Source organism: Crocuta crocuta, unplaced genomic scaffold (assembly GCF_008692635.1).
Source record: "Crocuta crocuta isolate KB4526 unplaced genomic scaffold, BGI_CrCroc_1.0 scaffold290, whole genome shotgun sequence".
NCBI classification, from domain to species: Eukaryota; Metazoa; Chordata; class Mammalia; order Carnivora; family Hyaenidae; genus Crocuta; species Crocuta crocuta.
Window position 1 is genome coordinate 748,276 of NW_027527429.1, and position 22,228 is coordinate 770,503.

Genomic DNA, 22,228 nt, shown 5'->3' on the forward strand with positions numbered 1-22,228 from the left:
ACCTCGGCGGGGCCTCCTGTGGCTTTCAGATGGCAGTTTCCCCGGGAGTTTGGGGGCAGCCGTGTTTGCCCAGCACCTATGCCCGCTGCCAGACAATGGCACTAGCCTGCGTCTCTCCCTCAAACGCCTGTAACCACAGCAACGTGCTTCCTCCCTCAAGAGTCTGTTTTCCTGGAATCCAGAGAGGGTGACAGACTCCTCCCGGGCTGACGGGGGTCCCACGGGGTGCCTGGCTGGAAGGGTCTTGAGAACGGCAGTGTGCAAGCCTTTCCTCCCTCCATCTGTCCTTCTCTCCATCCAGGGGACTGAGACCCCTTGGGAGCTGGACAGAGAAAGTCACCCACCCAGGGCCACCTTGTTCTGTCTTGTTGGCATCACCTGATTCAAATATCCTGCCCCATCACAATCTATCCTGTGTGGGCATCTGTGTGGGCAGGCATGTGTGCATGTGTGTGTGCACATGTGCACGTGTGTGTGTCTGTGTGTGTCTGTGCGTGTGGGGGGGGTGGTAAGGTACCTCCGTCATGGTATTTAATCACCTGGCACCAACTGTAGGCAATTATTCCTCTCTGGCGACCTGTGCTGTTTATACAGGGCTGTGTCAACCCCCTACGGCGCCGTTTGAGATTCTCAGAAGTGGGTTTGTAAACAACTCTGGGTCAGCTGGGGCATCAAGGGCTCACTGAGGTCCCTGAGGGGTCATTCAGGGTGGGCTGTGGTGGCCAGAGTCAGGTGAAGGCAGTGACAGGCACCCGGGCGGCGGGAGGGCGGGGGCGAGCAGTGGCTTGGCTCTGGGAGGTAGGGAGAGAGGCTTGGGGACGCCCCCAGCCATCGTCGTTGCTGCTGGTATGCAGGTGGGGGCTCTGGAGAGAAGCACACGGGGACCTTCTGGGACTCACAGACTAGACACTGGGGGCAAACCACACCCACCCACCAATGGCGGCTCCCACACTTTGCCACCAAGGAAGCAGTGAACACCAGAGTGTTAGCCTGGAAGGGTGGTCTGACCCCCCCACCCCAGCGTGCAGGCTGCAAGTCTGAGGCCCGGAGACGAGGGCTGGCGGCCTGCGCTCATGCAGACGTGGATGGGGAGGCTGGGTGCTGGGCTGGGGTCTCCCCACGCCCAGTTCAGTCCCTCCCCAGCCTCCCCTCCTGAGCCGAGACTGCACACGTGCATGCGACTGTACACACGCTCATGCTGACCATGTGAGCACTCAAGTGGGGAGCTGGGGAGGAGTGGCCTCTCTGTGCACCCTCCCAACGTGCTCCTGGGGCGCCCTCCCAGGGGGTGCTGGAGGGCGGGCGCCCCACTGACCTGGATCACGGTGTCCAGCCCCAGTGGGGCCTGCTCTGCGGTGGCATCCCCGGTGCCAGGCTCGCTGGAGAGAGAGCTCATCTGGAGCAGGAGCGCAGGGCTCCGAGAAGGCCAGGGCTTGGCGGCAGGTGAGCCTCCTGCGGGGACCCTGGTGGGGCAGGACCTGCCCCAGGGCACCAGCCCCACACCNCACCTGCCCTGCACCTGCTCAGCCCCAGCCCCGCACCTGCCTCAGCGCACCAGCCCCACACCTGCCCCGCACCTGCCTCAGCGCACCAGCCCCGCACCTGCCCTGCACCTGCCNCACCTGCCCCGCACCTGCCCCACACCTGCCCCACACCTGCCCCACACCTGCCTCAGCGCACCAGCCCCAAACCTGCCCCGCACCTGGTTCCTCCGTCCAGGACGCCCAGCAGCCCCTCTGGCTGGCGAGTTCCGAGTGGCCAACAAGCCCGTAGATGTTGCTGTGGCAACCACAACGCTGAGGATTTTGTTTCCCTGGAAACAGGAGCATAGGCCCTGTTGCCGTGGGGACTTAGGAACGCTGTTGTCAGGAAGCGGTTTCCTGGGGACCTGGAGGCGCCCGGGTGAAGCTGTCCACCTGCACGACCGTGCCCGGAGGGTGCTGGGCTCTCCCCCGACCCCTCCCACACCCTGGGGAGGGCCCAGCCCTCTCGGCAGGAGGCCTGTGTGCCTGGGGCCACGCAGCAGGGGAAGGCGGCACGTGGACCACCCGGTCCTCCTGACGGACAGTCAGAGACCAACCAACCAACAAAACCCATTCTTCCCCAGCATCTAGAAGAGTGTAGAGCTCAGTAGGGATGCTGTTCAGCAGATGCACAGACTGAGGGCTGGAGAGGAGAAGCCACCTGTCCAAGGATCCAAGGAGACCCCCGACGTCCTAACCTTGCACCTGGACCCGCCTTCCGGAATCTGACCGCCCTCTGAGCCCCCTCAGGGCAATCTGCTCCCCAACGGCTCCTTTCATGCCTGCACACTCCTCCTCCTCAGTCACTGAAAGCTTCCGGAGCCGCATCAGGGACCTACAGGGACACTCGTCGCTCACCCGGTGGGGTGTGGGACCCAGCCCCGGGGCTAAGGCAAGGGGACGGACAAACACAGACCTGTGCCCGTGTAGCCGGGGCCTCCTGGGGCCTCTGGACTGAGCCTGGCACGGGGCATCCGGGTCCCCTCCAAGTCCTCGTTCTAAGCAGACCTCTCCCAGCTGAATCCCTTTTAGAAAAGGGCAGGCCCTGGAGGTGGGCTGGCAGCCAGCAGTGACGGCCCAGAGAGAGGGGAGGCCCGTTCTCTGAGGCAGCCTGTCGGCAAGGCCAGAGGGACCTGGTGGTCAGGCTGGACAGGCGGCGGGAGCGCATCTGTCACCAGCGCTGAGGGACGCTGGGGGCCCAGGCTCTCTCCTGGGAACAGACATTGGAGACAGCGCCACCTGTGCGTGAAGGTAACTGTCCCCGGAGACACTTGCGCTCTGTCCTCCTGCCCCGGGGGAGCGACCCATGCATGGGCAGGACTGGCTCTCGGGTGGGCATGGCCCCACCGGGCGTCCAGACCTGGGGTGGCGCTCAGCGCACGGGTCAGCACTGAAGGCGCAAAGCCAAGGTACACACTCGGGGCCCAGGGGACCCTCCCGGCACCCAAGGCCGTCAACAGCGCCCTGGAGTCCGGGCCCCGGGATTTGGGGGAGGCGTGAGGCAGGTGTCCTGCTGGAGCCCCGGGGCCTGGCCTCATCTGACCCCGGCCAGGTGGGCTCTGGGGGCACCGAGGGTACGGTTTCCGGTGAGAGTTCCCACCGGGGGAGCTCCATGCGGGGTATTTGTGTGACAGTCGGATGGCGAGGAGGCCGTGGAGGCTGGCGTGACTGTCTGCGGTCACTCGTGGGAACCAGGAAAGGTGGTGCCCAGGGTGGGGGGCACCCTGCCTCTGCCCCCCCTCCCCCCCGCCCCAGTGCTCACCTCAGCCTGTTCTCCCCTTAAGTCTTTAAGGCCCTGTGGAGAAGCCTAGCACATTCTGGCCTTCACCCCCACACCCGTCCCCTTTCCTCCAGCCCCTCTGAGGCCCCCACAGTCCCTGCGCGTAACCCCACGGCCTCACTGCCTAGTGTCCATGCTGGTGGCTCCTGGTCCTGGGCCATCGATGGACAAGAAGGCGAGCCCTCAGGACGGGGCATGGCCCCCGCGGAATGTTCTGGAATGAATGGAGGGTGTGATACAAGTCCTTACGATGCAGGCAGCACCTCTGTGGGGTGGGTGGGCAGGGCGGGCGCAGGGAGAGTCATGGCACTGGCCCCACGGGCCCCGGAATTTGCCACGCCTGATTCAGACCCTCCCCGAGAGGGGAAGCACGAAACTAGTGGCTTCCTGGTGTGAAGGCCACGCCCGCCTTTGGCCCAGCTCTCTCCTACAGGGCGGGGCTGGCGCTGGTCCAGGAGCCTGCTGCGCACGGGACACGTGGCCCTGACACATCCTCCCTCGAGGGGTCACACGCAGGGCAGTCCCCAGGAAAGGGGCTGGAGGCCGCAGAGGAATGGGGTGCCGCTGCCCAGCCCCTCAGGGCCTCGGGCCGCCGTGTCACCTAACTGGCTGTAGGGCCTGACCGGCTCACCCCTGCAGAGCCACCCGCCCTCTGTGACAGCACTCCCGAGGGCAGGCCATGGCTCCGGAGAGGGGCGGCTCCCGCCAACGCTTCTGGCTCCACAGACCCGGGTTCCCGGCCTCTGGCGGGCGTGCCCCCTGCAGGTGCCGGACAGGAGGCAGGCCCCGCGTTCTGCAGGCATGTTAACAGGCAGCCCTGCTCTGACTGTCCTGCTGCCCACGGCCACTGTCTGTGCATCTGGGGCCTGCCCGCACGGCAGGTGAGGGCCCCGGGGCTCACATTCGGGTACACTGCCGGGTGAGGCTCTGGGGCTCCCCACGCGGGCTGCTGGGCCTATGTGCTCCGGGAGAGAAGTCTCATTCCTTCCCTCTCGGGCTCGCGACTCTCTCAGCAGCCAGTGCACCTGCATCTGCAGAGGCCCACGGGGCGCTGGTCGGCCTGGCCGTGGAGGGTCAGCCCGGGACGAGTCTCGAGAGGTTCCCCGGGGCGGAACCCACCCCGTATTCATCTGTTTGCAGTGTCGCTGGGGAAGGCCGCCTCGGCGGGGCCCCCATGCACCCGGGGCTGGATCCTGCTGAGGACTCAGGAGAAGCAAAGACCCCTGGCGAGAAAGCGGGGGAGAAAAGCTGTGTGGGCAACACCAGGGGAGAAAAAGTGAATCGGCTCATTTTGGTCCCTCACACGCCCACCATGGCCGTCCCCCTTGCGGGTATATGTCCAACAGAACTGACAGCAGGGTGTCCTAGGGAGTTTCGCACACCCAGGCTCACAGCTGCTGGGCAGGTGGAAGCAGCCCGTGTGCGTGGACGGATGGACGGAGCAGCAGAGGTGATCTGTGCATCCAGCGGAATATCATTCAGCCACAAGGCATGAAGCACTGACCTGAACCTGTGGACATTGGGCTCGGTGAAATAAGCCAGCCACACAAGGCCGACCCCACTCCTGTGGTCCCTCGTCCAGTCAAAATCACAGAGACAGGCCGGCCGGCCGGCTCAGTCGGTGGAGCCTGCAACTCTGGATCTCGGGGTTGTGAGTTCGAGCCCCACGCTGGGTGTAGAGACGACTTAAAGATAAAATCTTTAGGGGCACCTGGGGGCTCAGTCCGTTAAGTGTCCAACTTCCGCTCAGGTCGTGATCTCACGGTTCGTGGGTTCGAGCCCCGCATCGGGCTCTGTGCTGACAGCTGCTCAGAGCCTGGAGCTGCTTCGGATTCTGTGTCTCTCGCTGTCTCTGACCCTCCCATGTCCATGCTGTCTCTCTCTCTCTCTCTCTCAGAAATAAATAAAACATAAAAAAAAAATTTTAAAGATAAAATCTTTAAAAATATCAGAGACGGAAAGTGGGGCAGGGGGTTCAGGAGAGTGGGAGTTCGTTTTTGATGAGAAGTGCAGGGTTTCAGGTGGGGAAGGAGCTCTGGCGGCCGCTGGCGGTATTGGTAGCACAATGGTAACAACAGCAACGATACAAACGCACCCGATGTCACTGAATTAATTAGACATTTAAAATCGTGAGGAAGGTAAATTTTATGTTATGTTTTTTATCGCCATAAAAACCATGAAACCAAATCAAACCAAGCTCAGCCCTGCCTGCAGCACCCGGGGGCGCCCCTTCTCCCACACGTCCCATCCGGCCCTGCGCGGACCACCCGGGCCCGGGACCTGCGTGGGCACAGGTGACCCACATCAGTGCCCCTCGGGCCTGAGACAGCGTCTGCCTGGGCTCCTCCTTTCTCACACGCCCCTTCTCCCCACCCCTGTACCGAGACCCTCGCCGCCGGGCCCCTGCGCCGCCATCTTGGGCTGTGGCCGCCCCCAGACTCTTGCTCGCCTGGGAAGCTCCATGGCTCAGCTGCCTGCTCTGGCCACCTTCCAGGTGACGGCGCCGGCCAGCCTCACGCCTGCTTCTCCCTGGGTGACCCCGAGTGTCCACAGCCTCCTGGACGACTCACCTCTCAGGCCACCCCCTCGGCAGCCCCCATCACACAGATTAACCCTCACAACCCAGCCCACCACCACGTGTGCCCCCCTCGAGGGGGTCTGTTGCTTCCCGACCAGCGCCCCCCGGCGCCCCCCGTTACCGCTGGTGTTAATGCTCCGGCACCTTCCGCACGTAGTCCCGCGTGGCCTGCCCGATGGAGCGCAGGTGGGACGGGCAGGGCCCCTGGGACCTGGGGACACTTGGATCCAGGCTCTGCCTGCAGCCACCTGGGTGTCTGAGGCCCCTTGTGGGTAGGGTGAGGCGCCCCCCCGCCCCCGCAGGGCTGCAGGGCAGCGTCTCCGGGATACCTAGCTGGGGGCTCTCTCCATGTTCACTGTTTGCAGACACTCCAGCCGGGGCGCCAGGCCAGCCCAGCAGGGCCAGGGGTCAGCGGGGGCGGCCCCCCTGCTGGTTGGGACTTGCCCGGCCCTGAGCGGGGAGGCAGGCAGGCGGGCGGGGCTCCCAGCAGCGCGGTGCTGGAGGGCTGCAGGGCGAGGCTTTCCGCCAGCCGGGAAGAGCCAGGGAGCCGGGCCCTGGAACCAGACGCTCCAGCCGCAGACCCAGGTGGGTGCGGGCTCCTCGCAGGCTGAGGGCCCTGCAGGCTGGGGGGCAGGCAGTGCGGGGGCCTCGGGCTGGGGGTTGCACGTGTGGCTCTGACCCTGACCGGGGAGGAGGCAGGCTTCACATGGGGCTGCGGGCTGTGGGCTGCGGGCATGCCCCAGTCTGGGCTCCAGCCGGCGGGGGAGCAGGTGCCTGAGGGGAACGGTCCCGTTGCTATGGAAACACAGCCCCCAGCCCTGGTTTCTGAGCTGCCTCAGAGAGAGGGGCCTCCCACGCAGGAGGTCCGGGGAGGCCACCACCCCGCCTCACATTTCTCTTCTGAGCAATGGGGATGCCCTGTGTCTCTCCTCCAGCCTAGCAGGAAGGCCCAGGTGTCACAGAGGCGCCGTGGCTGCTGGGACGAGGTGGGGGCACCCGCAGCGGTCTCCCCACCTCCCGGTCGACCCCTGGAGGGGCAGTGCCGAGTGACATTTCTCCAGGGCCGTCCCGGGCCTCAGAGGCGGCGTCAGTGTGACAGAAGGGAGGAGCCTGGCTTGGCTGGGTGGTGACCAGGCCCCGCCTCCCCCCCAGGGCTGCGTGACATTCCTAAGTGTTGGCAACTGACTCAGCCTCACTTCAAAGGCCTGGGTGGGGCCCAGCTATTTAAGCCACGGCGGCCATCACTCTGGAATTCTCCCAGCAGGTGCCTCTCCGTCCGGCCCGGCCATGGCTGTGCAGGTGCCCCTGTGGCACCACTACCTGCAGGCCATCCGCTCGCGGGGGGCGCCGCGGGCGCAGGACTTCCAGCGCGCAGAGGACGTGCTGCTCACGGTGCTGGAGCGCGTGCACCACCTGGACCCGCACTTCCTCGTGGACTATTCCCGGGACCTGGAGGCCTTCCAGTTCGCCCTGCGCACCTCGGACGGCCCCCTGCCCCTGGAGGTGCCCCTGAGGGTGGACGCAGACGCCCTCCTGGTGGAGGAGGTGGGGGCCGCCGAGGCGGGGGACGGCCCCGCGTCCTGCCGCCTGGGCGTCTCGGGGGAAGGGGCCCTCCTGGACCGGTGGATGGCCGACAACGTCCTCAGTGTCTCCTCGGAGGTCGGCGCCCAGGGCCGCGGCCACATAGCGCCCAGCAAGGTCCTGCGCATCCTCAAGGACCTTCTGGTGGCGGCCATCGTGCACTGCAAACACCAGAACCACATCATGCCAGGTAGTCGGCCGGGCACCCGGGCACACGCGTGTGTGGTGTGCATGCCTGTGCACAGGCATGTGGCGGCTCAGGGTGTGTGCGTGTGTGTGTGCGTGTGCGTGCCCATGTGTGGTGTGCGCACCTGTGCACAGGCATGTGACGCGTGTGTGCACTCAGGGTGTGCTTGTATGTGTGTGTGTGCGTGCGTGCACATGTGTGCACAAGCATGTGATTTCAGTGCGTGTGTCGAGGCACACAAGCTAGAGGAAACGGCTCTGAGATCCTTCCTAGTTCCAAACACTTCTAGAAGACATGCATTTCCATGTTACCTGATTTTCACATGGTGACGTTTTAATGGACGTGACTTGATAAACAATTAGAAACTAAGACACGGGCGCTGGTGTCCAGCTGACCTGCTTGACGCAGGCCCCTGCACCAAGACTGTGTGTGCGTGTGTGTGCAGGATTATGAACGCGTGTGTGAGTATGTACATATATGTGCATAAGTGTGCACCACAGGAGAAGGCACATGGGTGTGTGTGCACACGTGCACGTGTGTGCACAGGGTTGTTTCAGTTTATGGCCCGGGTGCTAACTGGTGTCTTGAGCCTTGAGCCTCTCCCCCAGGTGCCTTGCTGATGTGATCTGGGGGTGGAAAGCCCCCGGATGGCCCGGGCTCCTGGCTGGACCACAGCTAGTGGGCTTCCCTCCAGTGGGGGCTCCGGGCCTATGAAGGCTCTAGAAAGAGGTGCCGTGTGTGCAGGCGCAGGGCAGCAGTGCACCCTGCTGGGGCCAGAGCAGGCACCTCGGGTTGTCCTGGTAGGGGAGTGGGGACCGAGGCAGAAGTCCCAATCCCCTTGGGAAGGAATAGGGCCCGTGGTGGAGGCTGCCACCCGTCCTTTATCCGCCATAATGTCAGAGAATGGGGATGGCCGGTCAGCCCAGCGCAGGGACAGGGGCCTGGCCCCGGGCTGCTCAGAGTGGCTTCTGAATGGCCTTCCAACACCAAGAGGGGCAAATCCCGACCCTGGCCCCTCTCCAGACCTGCCTGGTGACCCAGGCGGGTGGCCACCCTCTCAGAGCTGATGACAAATGGAGCCTTCCCAGAACCTGGCGTTAGGCCCCTTCGACGTCTTCTCTGGTCATCTTCCGAACCTTCCAATTACCGCAGGGGACTTGGCGGGGCCCTGCTGTCTCCCCCATGACCTACCATAGCCATGCCCACCTGGGTCTGTCACCTGCAGGCCGCCTGCCCCACCTGCTGGGGGCGCCCAGCCCTGGGCCCCTCAGGCACACTCTGAGCTGCCGTCCCCTGTTGGCCGTCCGCAGGTCCCCACCGTCCTCGGCTCCCTGGCTGGGAGAGCAGGGAGGCGGGGAGCCACACCCAGGGGCCCGGCTGGGCCGGGCGTGCAGGGAAATTCCAAGCATTGCTCCCAGACACTTACCTTAAAAGGGAACCCAGCAGCCCCAGGTGACAAGGTTCAGGCCGCCTGCACCCGGCAATAAACCGGTGGGACCAGGCTGGGGGCTGAGGCAGGGCGTGGCTGGGACAGGCTGTGGGCGCGGCTGGCGCCCTCGAAGCCGCCTCCGCGACAGGGACATGAAGCTCCAGCAGTGGCTTTGGATGACCAGGGCCTCAAACCCCGAATCAGAAGGGGCCAGGGGTCACTGAGCTCCTTTCTTCCTGTAACTGATGGGGAAGCTGAGGCCCACGTAGGGGATGGAGTGGCCCAGGTGGCGGGGCCAGGACCCGAACTACCCACAGGGGGTGAGAGGGAGGGGCCTGCATGCTGAAGGGCCCAGGCTCCTTCCTGAGGGCTTCCCCCCCGGGGGCTGCAGGGCCAGGGCGGGCTGCGGCCTGCGGGGGGACCTCAGGAGCCCAGCCCCGGCGCTCCGTCCCTGTGGAGCCCTAGCTTCAAGGCACATGTTGGGGGTTCCCTTCGGCACACGGGTCCCAGACCACCAGTCCCCTGACGCCTGACCAGCACCCTCCGTGGGCAGTGCTGGGGGAGGGAGCGGGACGGCGGGTGTTGGTCAGGGCCGGTGACATGAGTGTCCCCCACACTGCTCAGCTCCCCTCCTCTCTCTGTGGTCCTAATTTGTTTACTGGGGGGAAGTGACAGCTGAGGCAGAGGCCGGAGGGCCCGCGCCACCCCAGGGTGCCTCCACCTCCCCAGCCCCCAGCCCATCACCCTTGGAACGTCCCCCCCGGGGTGTTCGGGGGGTTCCGGGCATGGGCGCTGGGCTGGGTCTGGGAGGTGAGGGAGTGGGAATGTGCCACCTGGGGTGTGGCTCCAGGGACCCAGGGTGTGGAGTGGAAGGCGGGCTGTCAGCCTTTGGATCCGGGCCTTCCTGGGCGCTGGGCACCAAGCCCGCCTCTCCCGACACCAGGGCTTTAGCCCCTTCCCAGAGGCGTGAGGGGCTGTCTGAGATGGGGGTTCAAGGGCACGGCGGGGTGTTGCAGGTTCCCTGAACGTGGACAGCCTGGAGGAGGAGGAGAGCCACCTGACCCTGCTGGTGTCCGGCGGCTGGAGAACGGTCCGATTCAACATCGTGCCCGTGGTGCGGAGAAGGCTCGGGGCGGCCGCCCTGGAGAGGGTCCAGCTGCTGCCCGGGCTCCCTGAAGGCAGCTTGAGAAGGGTCTTCAGCCAAGAAGTGGCACTGGTACCAGCTGGTGCCCACCACTGGAGGTCAGTGCCCACCACCGGAGGCGTCCTGGGGTCTGTGGGGCCCGGGAGAGCCGGCCGGAAGGGGGCTGCCACCCGCTGCTCCTCCCCCCGGGCAGGAAGGTCTGCGGGGACCCCGTCCCCCGGCTCCGCCCTGTAGGCCTCCGTGCCACGCTGACGTCACTGGGATCTCTGGGGGAAGTGGGCATCTGGCCGGCTGCCCACTGCTGGGTTTGCCAGCTGCGGGGAGGGTGGGGCTGTGAGGAGAGACTCGGAGACACGCAGAAGGCTGTCCTGGGCGCAGAGGCGGGTGGCTTCCCCCGGGTGGCAGGTTCCAGGAACGGTCGGGAGGGGTCTCCACACATCGAGGGCCGAGGTGGAGTAGCAGGAATTTGCTAGCATCTCCCGGTGGCCCCTCCCCGTTGGGGGCCGGTATGTCCTCCCACCATGAGCCCCCCACCCGTGCTGCCCAGCTGCAGGCGCCGCCCCCGCCTGGCCCTGGAGGCCCGGCAGCCCCGTGGGGCCCCCAGTCTCCACCCCAGTAGTCTGTGAGCGGGTGAGGTGCTGACGCCCCTTCCCTCCCTCACCGGCAGGGAAAGGGAGACCCCGAGCTGGTGTCTGTGAGCAGGAAAGAGAGAGTTGGGGATGCGAGGCAGAGGCTGAGCTCCTCTTGACACCCCGAGCCAAGAACCGGGGACTGAGCCGCATGCAGCTTGGACAGGACTTAAACAGCAAAGCTGCTGTGATTTGGCCAGGGTGACACTCCCCGGCTCCCACGCCCGGGAAGGCGGCTCGGGGGCTTACAGTTCATTCTCAGAAGTGGGTGACAGTTTCTGCCCCAAGGGGAGGCTCAGCAGAGGCCTGTGAGCTCCGTACCCCAAGCAGGGCTGTGTCCAGGCGAGAAGGAAGGGGAGGGCAGGCTGAGTGTGCAGCCGAGCAGGGAGCGGGAATCCTTGACTCCGGGTGCGCAGGCGGATGGCCGTCCGGTCCTGAGACTCCACAGAGAGCGGGGCCCGTGGGGGCGCTGGCCTCGGGCGGCTCCGTGAGCCCACGGTGAGTGCCACGGGTGTGCGACGCCCTGAGCGTGGCACTGCTGGTGGGGGCAGATTCTGAGCCGTGCGGTGACCGCTGACTTCCCAAATGGGGCACGGAGGGGACACGTCAGCCTGAGGACCAGGGGGCACTGCTGTACCCTGGGCGGCTCAGAGAGGCCCCTTCCTGCCCACACGGAGGGGTCAGGAAAGCTCCCTATGCCCCGCCCTGTTCTGGGTCCCGAGCATCTCCGTGAGAACCTGACGCTTCACATAAGACCCTCCACAACAGCAGTTCCTAGAAAACACTTGGGGGCTGGGCTGGTCCCTGCAGCGGGTGGTCCCTGCAGCGGGTGGTCCCTGCAGCGGGTGGTCCCTGCACCGGCTGGTCCCTGCAGCGGCTGGTCCCTGCAGCGGCTGGTCCCTGCAGCGGGTGGTCCCTGCAGCGGGTGGTCCCTGCACTGGCTGGTCCCTGCAGCGGGTGGTCCCTGCAGCGGCTGGTCCCTTCAGCGGCTGGTCCCTGCAGCGGGTGGTCCCTGCACTGGCTGGTCCCTGCAGCGGCTGGTCCCTGCACAGGCTGGTCCCTGCACTGGCTGGTCCCTGCAGCGGCTGGTCCCTGCACAGGCTGGTCCCTGCACTGGCTGGTCCCTGCAGCGGCTGGTCCCTGCACAGGCTGGTCCCTGCACTGGCTGGTCCCTGCAGCGGCTGGTCCCTGCACAGGCTGGTCCCTGCAGCGGCTGGTCCCTGCACAGGCTGGACCATCCTGTGGGGCTCGAGAGCTGATCCCGGGGAGGCCAGAGCTGGGGATGAGCTGGGGATGCAGCGTGCCCCTGGACGGGCGGCCGGGGCCCCGCTGCTGACCCGATGTGGTATGCCGTCCCGCTCCCAGGGTCTCCACTGACTACCTGCTCACCAGGCTGCTCGGTGCGCTGGGCTCCCTCCAGGGCCACCGCCTGGACAGCCTCTCCATCCTGGACCGGGTCAACCACGAGAGCTGGCGTGACGGCGGCCGGAGCCCCGGCCTGACCTTCGGCCACCTGAAGGTGCGCATGGGGGGCTCGCGGGCACCCTGGCCCCTGGTGGCTGTGAATGTGCCCGGCCAGGGAACCCCACTCTGAGCACTTTGCTGCTCACTGGGCGGGAGCCGTGTCCTCCTCGGCCTCTGTGACCGTCAGGGGCTGAGAAGAGCAAGGGAAGGCAAGGGCCAGGGCACAAGGCGGGGAAGGGGAAGCGGACGGGGTCTCTGCCGGGAGCGAGGTGCAGGGGGGCAGGGGCCGGGCAGGGGCCGGGCAGGGGACAGCTTTGATGAGGGTGATGGGCTGAAGGCGGGCAGGGGTGGGGGCGGAGGGAAGGCGGGGACGGCTGGGCCGGCCTGGACCACGTACCCCATGCTGCGGCAGACGGTGCTGCTGTGGGCATGCGCGCTCTTCCCGGCGCCCGAGGACTGGGCGGAGCTGCAGGGCGCCGTGTACCGGCTGCTGGTGGTGCTGCTCTGCTGCCTGGCCGCCAGGCACCTGCAGGACTTCCTCTTCCCCGAGCGGAACCTACTGAAGGACGCCGGCCTGGACCTCGACGCCCTGTACCAGCGCGTGGAGCGCTTCGCCAGCCAGCCCGAGGCCTCCCTGCGCATCCACGCCACCCACCTGGGCCGCAGCCCCCCGCCGCGCATCGGCAACGGGGTCAAGGCACTCCTGCAGCTGCCCGCCAGCGACCCCGCCTACTGGGCCACCGCCTACTTTGACGTCCTGCTGGACAAGGTGGGTGTGGCAAGCGAGGGGGGTCCCAGACAGGCCCAGGGTGACATTCGCGTGGGGAGCTGCTCCGCCAGGGCCAGGAGCTTAAGGAGGGCTGGTCAGGCCAGTGCTCGGGACAAGAGCGTGTCGGGGGCAGAGGTGAGAGCAGGAGGTCAGGCAGGCCGCGAGTGCCCCAGCCGCCGGGCAGCATGTCTGAGCCTGCCTCCACTACCCACCAGGGCCAGCCCCATGCCCACGTGCCTTCCCTGCCCCTCACGTGGGGGTGTGGCTGGCCCTGGGCCCCACGGGAACGGTTCCTGCTGCGTCCCTAGGCTCGGGGGCCCCACGCCATGTCCTTGGGACTTCGAATCCTCCAGCCTGGTGTTCGGGGCTTGCCTGGCTGTCCTGCCAGCTGCACCTCCTTGGGTCCCCAAGGTCCCGCCAGCTCCGCTAAGCCCTGCCCTCCCCTGCTCCCGCAGGGGCCATGCCGGCTCCTCTTCCACAGGGCCACCCCCACACTCACCCCGAAGAGCCAACCCGGCCTCCCTGCAGGGCCCACAGGGCCTGACACATGCTCGGTCCTCCGTAAGCACCTGGTGGGGCCTCCTCTGTGTCAGGCCCACCTGGGGACACCTGTGTGTGAGGAAGGGCCCCTGGACAAGAGGGCGCAGGGTGGGTCCCCCCGTGAGGAGGACTGTGTAGGCAGAGACCCGGACACAGGGGGCCTGGTGGGCAAGGAGCACATGTCCCACACCGTGTCCGGCGCCTTGCGATGGGCTCCCGGGTACCTCTGTGACCCCTCTGTCCCCCGGCTCATCTGCAGTTCCAGGTCTTCAACATCCAGGATAAGGACCGGGTCTCGGCCATGCAGAGCATCTTCCGGAAGACCAAGACTCTGGACGGCAAGGAGTGCTGAGCTGCCTTCCCTTTACTCGGTCTTTACCACCCACGGCCTGGCTGCCCCGCCCCACGGAGGACCCGGGACATTTGGAGAAGAGAATGGACTTCGCCTTGAGGCAGGTGGTGGGCGGTAGAGACGCCTCAGACTGTCCGGGGGATGGCCTCACGGGCCCCTGAGGGTGCTGGACAGCAGGCCCCGGGAGCAGCTGCCGATCTCCCGGGGGCCTGGGATGAAGGTGCCCTGGGTTTCACAAGACGCATGTTGGTCCATCCTGTGTGATGTCGTCACACTCTCAGAGCCAAGCGTCTGCGCGTGACCTGGAGCTCAAGGGCTTGTCCTGGCCCGAGTCGTGAGCTGCTCTGTGATGATGAAACACTGCCTATCTGCTCTTGAATAAATGAACGCGCTGGATGCACATGGTGGAGACGGCAGCCAGCACTTTCTGTATGTCCAGGTGGAGAATACTTCCCCTGGAAACATAGACGTAGAAGAAGCTGCCAGAAAATGTGTGCAGACAGAAACCTTCCAACTTTCTCCAGTCTCTGCTAATGGCCAGGTGTCCCCACCGTCCCCTCACAGAGGAAGCTGAAGCCAACAGCGGGGACGCCCACGTCCACGGCTCCCTCTGCCAACCTGCGCTGGTCCTGCCGAGGCGGGGCGTCTTCTGTCTTGCGCAAGGCGGCATCTCCTGGCATCTGGCTCCACCCCTGCCTTCTGTTCTCACCACTCCACTTCCCCACCCCACACCCTCTCATCAGCCCACGACAGCCAGCCTGCAGCCCCTTCCCCACCGAGCTCTCACGTGAGGGTCCTGGTGACCTGCGTGTGCCCCAGCCCAACAGACAGTGTCTACCTTCCACCCTCTTGGCCTCTCAGTGATATTTACGCCCCAGCTTCTGAGCCACAGCCCACACTCTGGCTCCTGGAAAGGGGCCTGCGATCCCGTAGCAATGCATGTAGCAGGGCCTCCCAAAACCCCCTGCAAAGGGGCCCCAGGTCAAGTACCAGAAGAGCCACACACGGAGGAGAGGAAATGCCAGGCCCCTGGAGGGCTGTGTGGTGAGGGCCCGAGCTGACACTAATACGGGGGGACAGGAAATGCCGCGAGAGTGGAGGCTGTCAGAACACAAGACCTTGGTCCAGTCTAATTCACAGGGGGGACAAAGTGTCCAGGCCCAGCCTGTGGTCATTCCCTCAGTGTCTGGGTGTGTTTCAGGATGCCTGTACTTGGAAGAACTAAGGGCCTTAATAGTAGGAAAGGCCAAAGAGACGACTTCAAAAGCACATCTATTCTGAAGACCAAAATAGTCTAGCAAAACACACTATCCCCAGGCAATAACGGAACTTAGCATTACCCTGAACGACCCCAATCCACCCATATAACCTTAGCAAAAATCAGATGAATCAAAAATCGACACTTCGGTATAAATCCAACAAAATATATAAAATATCTGTATGAGGAAAACGGCAAAACTCTGAACAAAATCAAAGAAGTAAATAAGTGGATATTCCATGTTCACAGATAGGAAGACTCAGTGTGGTCAAGATGTCTATTCTGCTCAATATGATCCATAAATGCAAATTAAGCCAACAAGGAGAAACGTCCACGTGCCAATGAGAGTGGCCAACATATGGGACCCCGACAGCATCAAATGCCGGCAAGGCCGTGGAGCATCAGGAGCTGGGAGGCAGAATGGCAGCCACTTGGAAGACAGTTTGATGGTTTCTTACAAAACTAAACAAACTTTTACCACCCGATCCAGCGATTGCATTCCTTGGTATTTACCCAAGGAGTTGAAAACTCATGTTTGTGCAAAAACTTACATACAAATTTTTACAGCAACTTCATTCGTATTTGCCAAAACTTGGAAGCAACTAAGGTATCCCTCAGTAGGTGATGAACAGTGGTTCGTCCAGACGAGGGGAGATCACTCAGTGCTAAAGAGAACTGAGCCATCAACCCATGAAAAGACATGGAGGAACCTTAAATTATTACTTATTACTTAATGAAAGTTTATTATTAAGCGAAAGAAGCTAATCTGAGAAGGCTACATTCTGTATGATTCCAACTCTGACGTTCTGAAAAAGGTAAAATGTTAGAGACGGTGAAAAGATCGGTGGTTGCGGGGGGTTGGTAGGAGGGATGACCCCGTGAGGCACAGAGGATTGTGAGGGCAGTGGAAATGCTCTGTGTGAAACTAAAATACTAAACTGGTGGATACATATCATTACACATTTGTCCCAGCCCACCGAGCGCACACCGCCAGCAGAGCGCTGATGAGAACGAGGGCTCTGGGTGACGATGGCGTGTCTGTGTGGGCCTGTCACCTGTAACACACGGTCCCTCCGGCGGGGCATGTTGGGGACAGGAAGGCTGTGCATGTGTGTGGGCAGCGGTTTATGGGAAATCTCTATTTTCCTCTCCATTGGGCTGTGTGTCTAAAACTGCCCCCCAATAAATTCTTAACAATAAAATGAATTTAAATGTTCTGACTCAGTTGGATCATGATGAATGACGGCAGCTCTCATTAACTGAACCAAGTTTTAGTCTGGAGCCAAGGTGCTGTGCTGGGTGTCACAGACTTAGGAGAACAGGACAGCACAGCCTATGGCCTGTGCTTCGTGGTGGCCGATCTGTGGAGTGAGTTCTTTCCAGCCCCTGTCAGGGAGGGAGGGGCTTAGAAATAAGCCTTCACTTAGAAGAGGCAAGGATGTAAGTTTCCGGTCTTGCCCCAGGCTGAGGCTGACCTCCCTGCTCTGTGCCACAGAGCAGGACTTTTATCGCCTGGACTGGTCCCGTGGAGCATCTTGCTGGCTCAGTGTTTCGATGACATCATGCCAACGAGGACTGGGGAGCAGTGACTGGCAAATGCTTTCGATGCCTCGTAAGACACGTTTATGCCAAAGGGTGGGAGAGAAACAGTACAGTCTCAAGGGTCTGTCTCATAGCTGAGGATTTGGGAGGTTCCGGGGTCTGGACCTGCCAGGACATTGTCTCTAACGAGCAGCAGAAGCTCTGATACCTTGCCCCACCCGCCGTGACGAGCAAGAGCAGTGCTAGGTGGGCCTCGCTGGATCTTGGCGATTGCGTGCATCTTACTTGGAATGTCGTGTGTCAGGCGACACAGAAGGCTCTGCGTGGGGCTGCTGCATGGCATCTCTAAGAACTCTGACATGCGAGCCAAGGCTGTGGAGCCAGAGCGCGGCGTCTGTAGCGCAGAACCGCTCACGGCTCAGAGCGCAGCAGCAGTCACGGTACTGGGCCCCGGTGGAGAATGAGCCTCTGGCCACGAGACCCTAGGTGACTCTGGGACCTGAGACGCCCATCACGAGCCACGTGTTACAGGGTCCTCATCTGTGCAGCGAGGCGGGAAACGCAAGTAAAGGGCATGGATATTGGAAAAGAAGCAAAACAGTCTTTTGCATAGACAAATTGCTTGTCTACATAGAAAATCCAAAGAAATCCACAGAAAAACTACTAGACTTTGTGAATTTGGCAAGGTTAGAAGACAGGTTAATAGAGGAAAATCAACTGCACTTGTATACATTAAGAATAAACAATTAGACATGAAATTTTTAAAATACCATTTACATAGAATAAAAACTGTCAAACACCCAGGAACATATCTAACGAAGAGTATGGAAGACTGCCACACTGAAACATTGTTGATATCATTTAAAAGACCCAAATTAATATCATTAATAGGAATTCATATTTTGATGATTTCTGTTGTCTTTAACTTGATGCATAGATTTACTGCAATTCCTATCTAAATTCCAACAAGCTATTCTGAAGAAATAGACAAGATGATTCTAAATTACATGGAAATTCAAAGGATCTAAGGTAGGAAAAACAATCTTTTAAAAGAGAGCACAGAATCAGAAGACTTGCACTAATTGGTTTCAAGTCTCGTCACGAAGCTGCATTACCGAAGGCGCCGGAGAGGAGGCTGTGAGAGGGAGGCCAGAGGCAGGCCAGCTCTGATGGTCAATGCAAAGTGCACACCAGTCAGGTGGGAAAGCAAAGTCTGTGTAACAATTGTTTGAGCAACTGGCTGTCAGCGTGGAAAAAAGCAGATGCTGGCCCCTTTCCACACCACGCACAACACTAACATAAAGTACACCAGGAACCTCCACACAAAAGCTGACACCATAAAGTTTCCAGAAGAATCTTCCTATGACGATATCAATGTCAGCACAGGTGTCTAGAGAGTTTCCTGACCACACGGACCACGAGACAAGACGCCAGGGCTCACCAAAGGAAAAGACCTGCTCTTTGGAAGACAGGATTAAGGAAATGTATCGGTGAGCTGCGGAAAAGGAGAAAATTCGCATCATACTTCCGGCGGTATCCAGAATCTATAAAATAACGACCATAAGTTGACAATAAAAAGATGACAATCAAGTAATAGGAGCAAAATGCTTGAGCCAACAAGTCTCAAAAGAAGACGGACACATGGCCAGTCTGCCCTTGAAAAGATGTTTGATGTCGTCAGGCATCGATCAAATGCAAATTTAAACCAAATCACGTACAATGTCACACCCACTGGAGAAGACGACACCAGCCATCGGTGAGGCTGTGCAGAGACTGGGACTCTCAGTAAACGTTACAAGCACTTCACAGGGTCTTGTGGCATCTTATAAAGCTAACGCCTGCCTACCGTGGGGCCCATGATTCTCTCGTAGTTATTTCCCAAGAGCAGTGAGCACGTGTGTCTGCGCAAGGTCACATGTAGGAAAGTCTGTCCGGCCTTATGCACAATAGCCCCCAGCTGGCCGGTCCGTTAAGAGCAGAAGATAGCAGAGTGTGACCACCGTGCCAGGGAAAAGCACAGGCAAGGAAGACCGTCCCCGTGTCCCTGCAGCAACACGCATGACCGTCCAGAGTGTTGAGTGAACGCAGCAGACACAATAGGGGACGTGCCGTGGGTCCATCTGTGTGTCACACAAACACCAGCAAAACTGGCCTGTGCTGACAGTCAGGTGGGGGTCCCCTGTCCCTGCCACCTCACCCCCCTGGCAGGGAAAACCCAACCAGGACAGGGCTGCTGTCGGGACAAAGGCCATGTCCTGGAGGTGGCCCACATGGCCCTGTCTGGCCTTTTCTGGAAGAGCCTCCCTCCACCCACCTTCCACTCTGGATTTCAGACCCTCGGCCCCCTCAGCTCTGTGCATGTCTGTCCTGGTGGCTGTGAGCTCATGGGGACACCCCGACTCCAGTGCACACAACCTGCTGGCACCTGGGTGAGTGACAGGGGCCGAGTCAGACCGACCGCTGCCGTCCACAAGGACATGGGCTGTGGGTGTCCACCTCCACCTGAGGCCCTCCTCCGCGGAGGGCTGTGCAGACAGGGAAGCATGGGTGTGGCTATGATCAGTAGAGCTGAGGCTGCATGTTCTGGAAGTCTTAGAAAGGAGAAGCTGAGGGCACCTGGGCAGAAATCCCAAGTAAGGGGGTGGTTGAGGGCCAGAGGGGGCCAAGCGGAGAACAGGGAGGGGCCGGGGCCCGGAGGCCCCCCCCCTTGGCTGTGCATCTGAGATCCCTGGACTGTCCGCACGTGCCCAGGCCCATGTGCCTACGTTGTGGCCTTCAGTCTTCCCGGGTCAAGTCCCGGCCGTGTGCCTTGGGCCTGTGGGTGCTTTAATCTCAGTGACTCCAATCACGAGTCACGAGTCAGCCCTGTGGGCCCTGGGGGCTGCCCTGATGGCGAGTTGGGGGGTGGTATTTTGCACATGCGAGATCCGGGCAGGGTGTGGGGTGACAGGGCCCCTACACTCGGTTTCCCAGCCCTGGGGAGGCCCCAGGCGAGGCTCTGCCCCCGAGCAATCCCCGAACTCGGGCGGTCAGGGGCCAGACTCTTCCGCCGCCGCCCACCCTGCACACAGTGAGGACAGATGACCGATGGCTCTTTATTGAGTGTCCACCGGCCGGGACCTGTGGGGGCTGCCGCTCATGTGGGAGGTGCTGTGGGTCCTGAGCCCACGTGGTCCACTTCCGGGAGGTGCCGCTCGAAAGAAGAACTTCCTGGGCCTGGGGCGGCAGCTGTCCTGTCCCCCTGGGGCCCGACCATCTGGCAGAGTCTGTTTGCTCCCGGTGCCCCCAGCCAGCCCCTCCGGGAGGGCGGGGCTCGGGGGGGCAGCCAGGTCACAGCTTGTTTCGGGGGCAGCGCTGCAGCGCTTCCTCTAGCGCCTGGATCACTCGGTCCACGTTCTCCCGGGTGGCGTTGCAGCCCAGCAGGCCGATCCGAAGCACCTGCAGGGGGCAGGGGGCCGGAATGAGGGCCAGGCAGAGCCAGGTGGGACCCCCCACACCGAGAGCTTCACCCTGAGTCGCCCGCTCAGTGGGCACAGCCAGACCCAGGCATGGCACCTTCAGCCTGGTCTGCCCGCTCGGAGGGAGATGAGGAAGGACATTCGGGGTGGACTTGGAGAGGCCGCAGCCCACGAGCTCACCAGGCTGAGGTGACAGGGGCGGGAGAGTGCACCTCGCCCAGCTCCCCCTGCACGGGGCCCTGGGGTTCAGAGAAGGGCGCTCCTGTGTGGGTGCCCCTGCTGCCCCGCGGAACCGCCGGCCGCCGGCCTCGGCCTGGGCCTGGCGCATGGCGCTCCGTGTTGGGGTGGGAACGTGGCACGTGTGGCCTGACCTCATCCCTGGCCGCTCAGAGCAGCGGCCCTGCGCCTTACCTTCCCCGCCGAGGGCCCCAGGCCGCCTGTGATCTCGATGTCAAAATGGTCCATGACGTAGTTGACAATGTCCCTCCAGTCGTAGCCAGCGGGCGCGGCCACGGTGGTGACAGTGGGGAGCCGGAGCGCCTGCCAGACAGGCCCGGCTCAGCCGCCCCCGCCCCCGCCCCCGTGACGGCCTCCAGCCCTGGTCTCAGGCCCCAGAGGGGCGGGCAGAGGCGGGGGAGGGCATGGAGGGAGGGAGACGGAGCCCGGGGGCAGGGAGGTCACCACCTCCCAGGGGCCCCTGCCCACTGGCGGGTGCTCAGGGCTGGGCATCCGAGTCTGTGGACACCCTTCTGGTGTGTCTGATGTCTGCTCCCCTGGGCAGGTAACACCTTACTGGGGAGAAGGAGCTTCTGTTTCCTGCTGAGACCTGGGCTGACTGGGCGCCTCGAGCGGACACCCCCACCCTCCACCCCTGCCTGGCCGGAGTGCCGGGGCTCCGGAGGCCACGGGCACCTTCTGGCTCGGAGCTCGCCCATTACTACTTTAGGCGGGAGGCTGTGGGGCACATGGGGGCATTGAGCTAAGCACCCACAGAGGCCAGGCCGCTGTGAAGGTGACAATGACCACCCAGGTGACCGCAGGACCCTGTGTCCATTCAGAGGACAGGAGTCCTCCCCTCCCCCACACCCTCTGTCTCTCCCCTTTCTGCCTTGCCCCCCGCNATTCTCCAGGCCCTGGGAGGGGAGAGGGCACCCAGTGGGCAAGGTGGGGGAGGGCGGGGCGGGGCCGCTCCCTCTGTGGTGACAGGGAGGGACCCTGTATCTCATCCATGGTGGGGGCAGCTTCAGGCTGGAAGGGCTCCTTGCCTCGCCTGGACTCGGGTCTCCGTAGAGACGCCCTGAGCCCCCTGCCCCAGGGCCAGACCCAGAGCCACCTTGGCGCCGTGGCAACAGTCTGGGCCTGGGGCAGGAAGTGGGGGGCCCAGCCAGTGGCTGGCGCCTTGTGGTCCCTGGAGGATGTGAGGTGGGAGCGCCTTGCTGGCCAGGGGACAGGAAGGGGCTTCTGAGCTACCCACAGTCCTGTCTCCTGTCTTCCCAGCGCAGGGACCCCCACGATCCGCTGTCCTCACCCCCTCTCAGCTACGCACCCCCTTGGCACACGGCCAGCCTGAGGCCGGTGACCCCCTCAGCTCACGGGACACCTCAGCCCCTACTGGCCCAGCCCTGGGGCGCCGGCTCCACGAGCAGACACGGAAGGGCACACGCAGCCCACACTGGGGGGCCGGCCGCGCGCAGGCGCTCTCCCTGCCTCTGGGCTGCAGGCTGGCAGGCTTCCTGGGCGACCCCGGGGTGACCCCCAGCAATGTCTCCTGTCCTGTGTCCTGCAGGGCCCACTCTCTGTGCCCCGAGAGCCTGGTTACTGCACTGGAAAAAGACACCCCCTGGTCACACCCACGGGTCCCCACTTGGCCCCTGCCCCACCCTGGGAGCTGGAGACGGGCTGTGGGAAAGTGCTCTGTCCCCAGGGCTCTGTCCTCCCCGGAACCCCTCTGTCTGCAGCCAGCCCTCCCACCCCCTCCCACACCCCTGCAAGGA

The 22,228-nt window shown here is 63.0% G+C and overlaps 2 protein-coding genes across 2 annotated transcripts in view; one reads left to right on the forward strand and one right to left on the reverse strand.

The window, feature by feature from the left end:
* Positions 1-6,398: 6,398 nt before the first annotated feature.
* On the forward strand, positions 6,399-16,405 carry MAB21L4 (mab-21 like 4). The gene is made up of 6 exons (XM_077757340.1): positions 6,399-6,466; positions 7,146-7,652; positions 10,095-10,320; positions 12,217-12,370; positions 12,728-13,084; positions 13,884-16,405. Exons 2-6 carry the CDS (start codon positions 7,169-7,171, stop codon positions 13,974-13,976), a joined length of 1,314 nt encoding a protein of 437 aa, XP_077613466.1. The 5' UTR covers positions 6,399-6,466; positions 7,146-7,168; the 3' UTR covers positions 13,977-16,405.
* A 3,446-nt stretch (positions 16,406-19,851) lies between these two features.
* Positions 19,852-22,228, reverse strand: part of AGXT (alanine--glyoxylate aminotransferase) — a 9,160-nt gene continuing 6,783 nt past the window's right edge. Inside the window, exons 9-11 of the mRNA XM_077758302.1 lie at positions 21,847-22,057; positions 20,646-20,791; positions 19,852-20,214 (exon numbers count right to left, since the gene is read on the reverse strand). Of these exons, the coding sequence (XP_077614428.1) occupies positions 20,107-20,214; positions 20,646-20,791; positions 21,847-22,057 (465 nt within the window). The 3' untranslated portion in view covers positions 19,852-20,106. The remainder of the gene's footprint in view (positions 20,215-20,645; positions 20,792-21,846; positions 22,058-22,228) is intronic.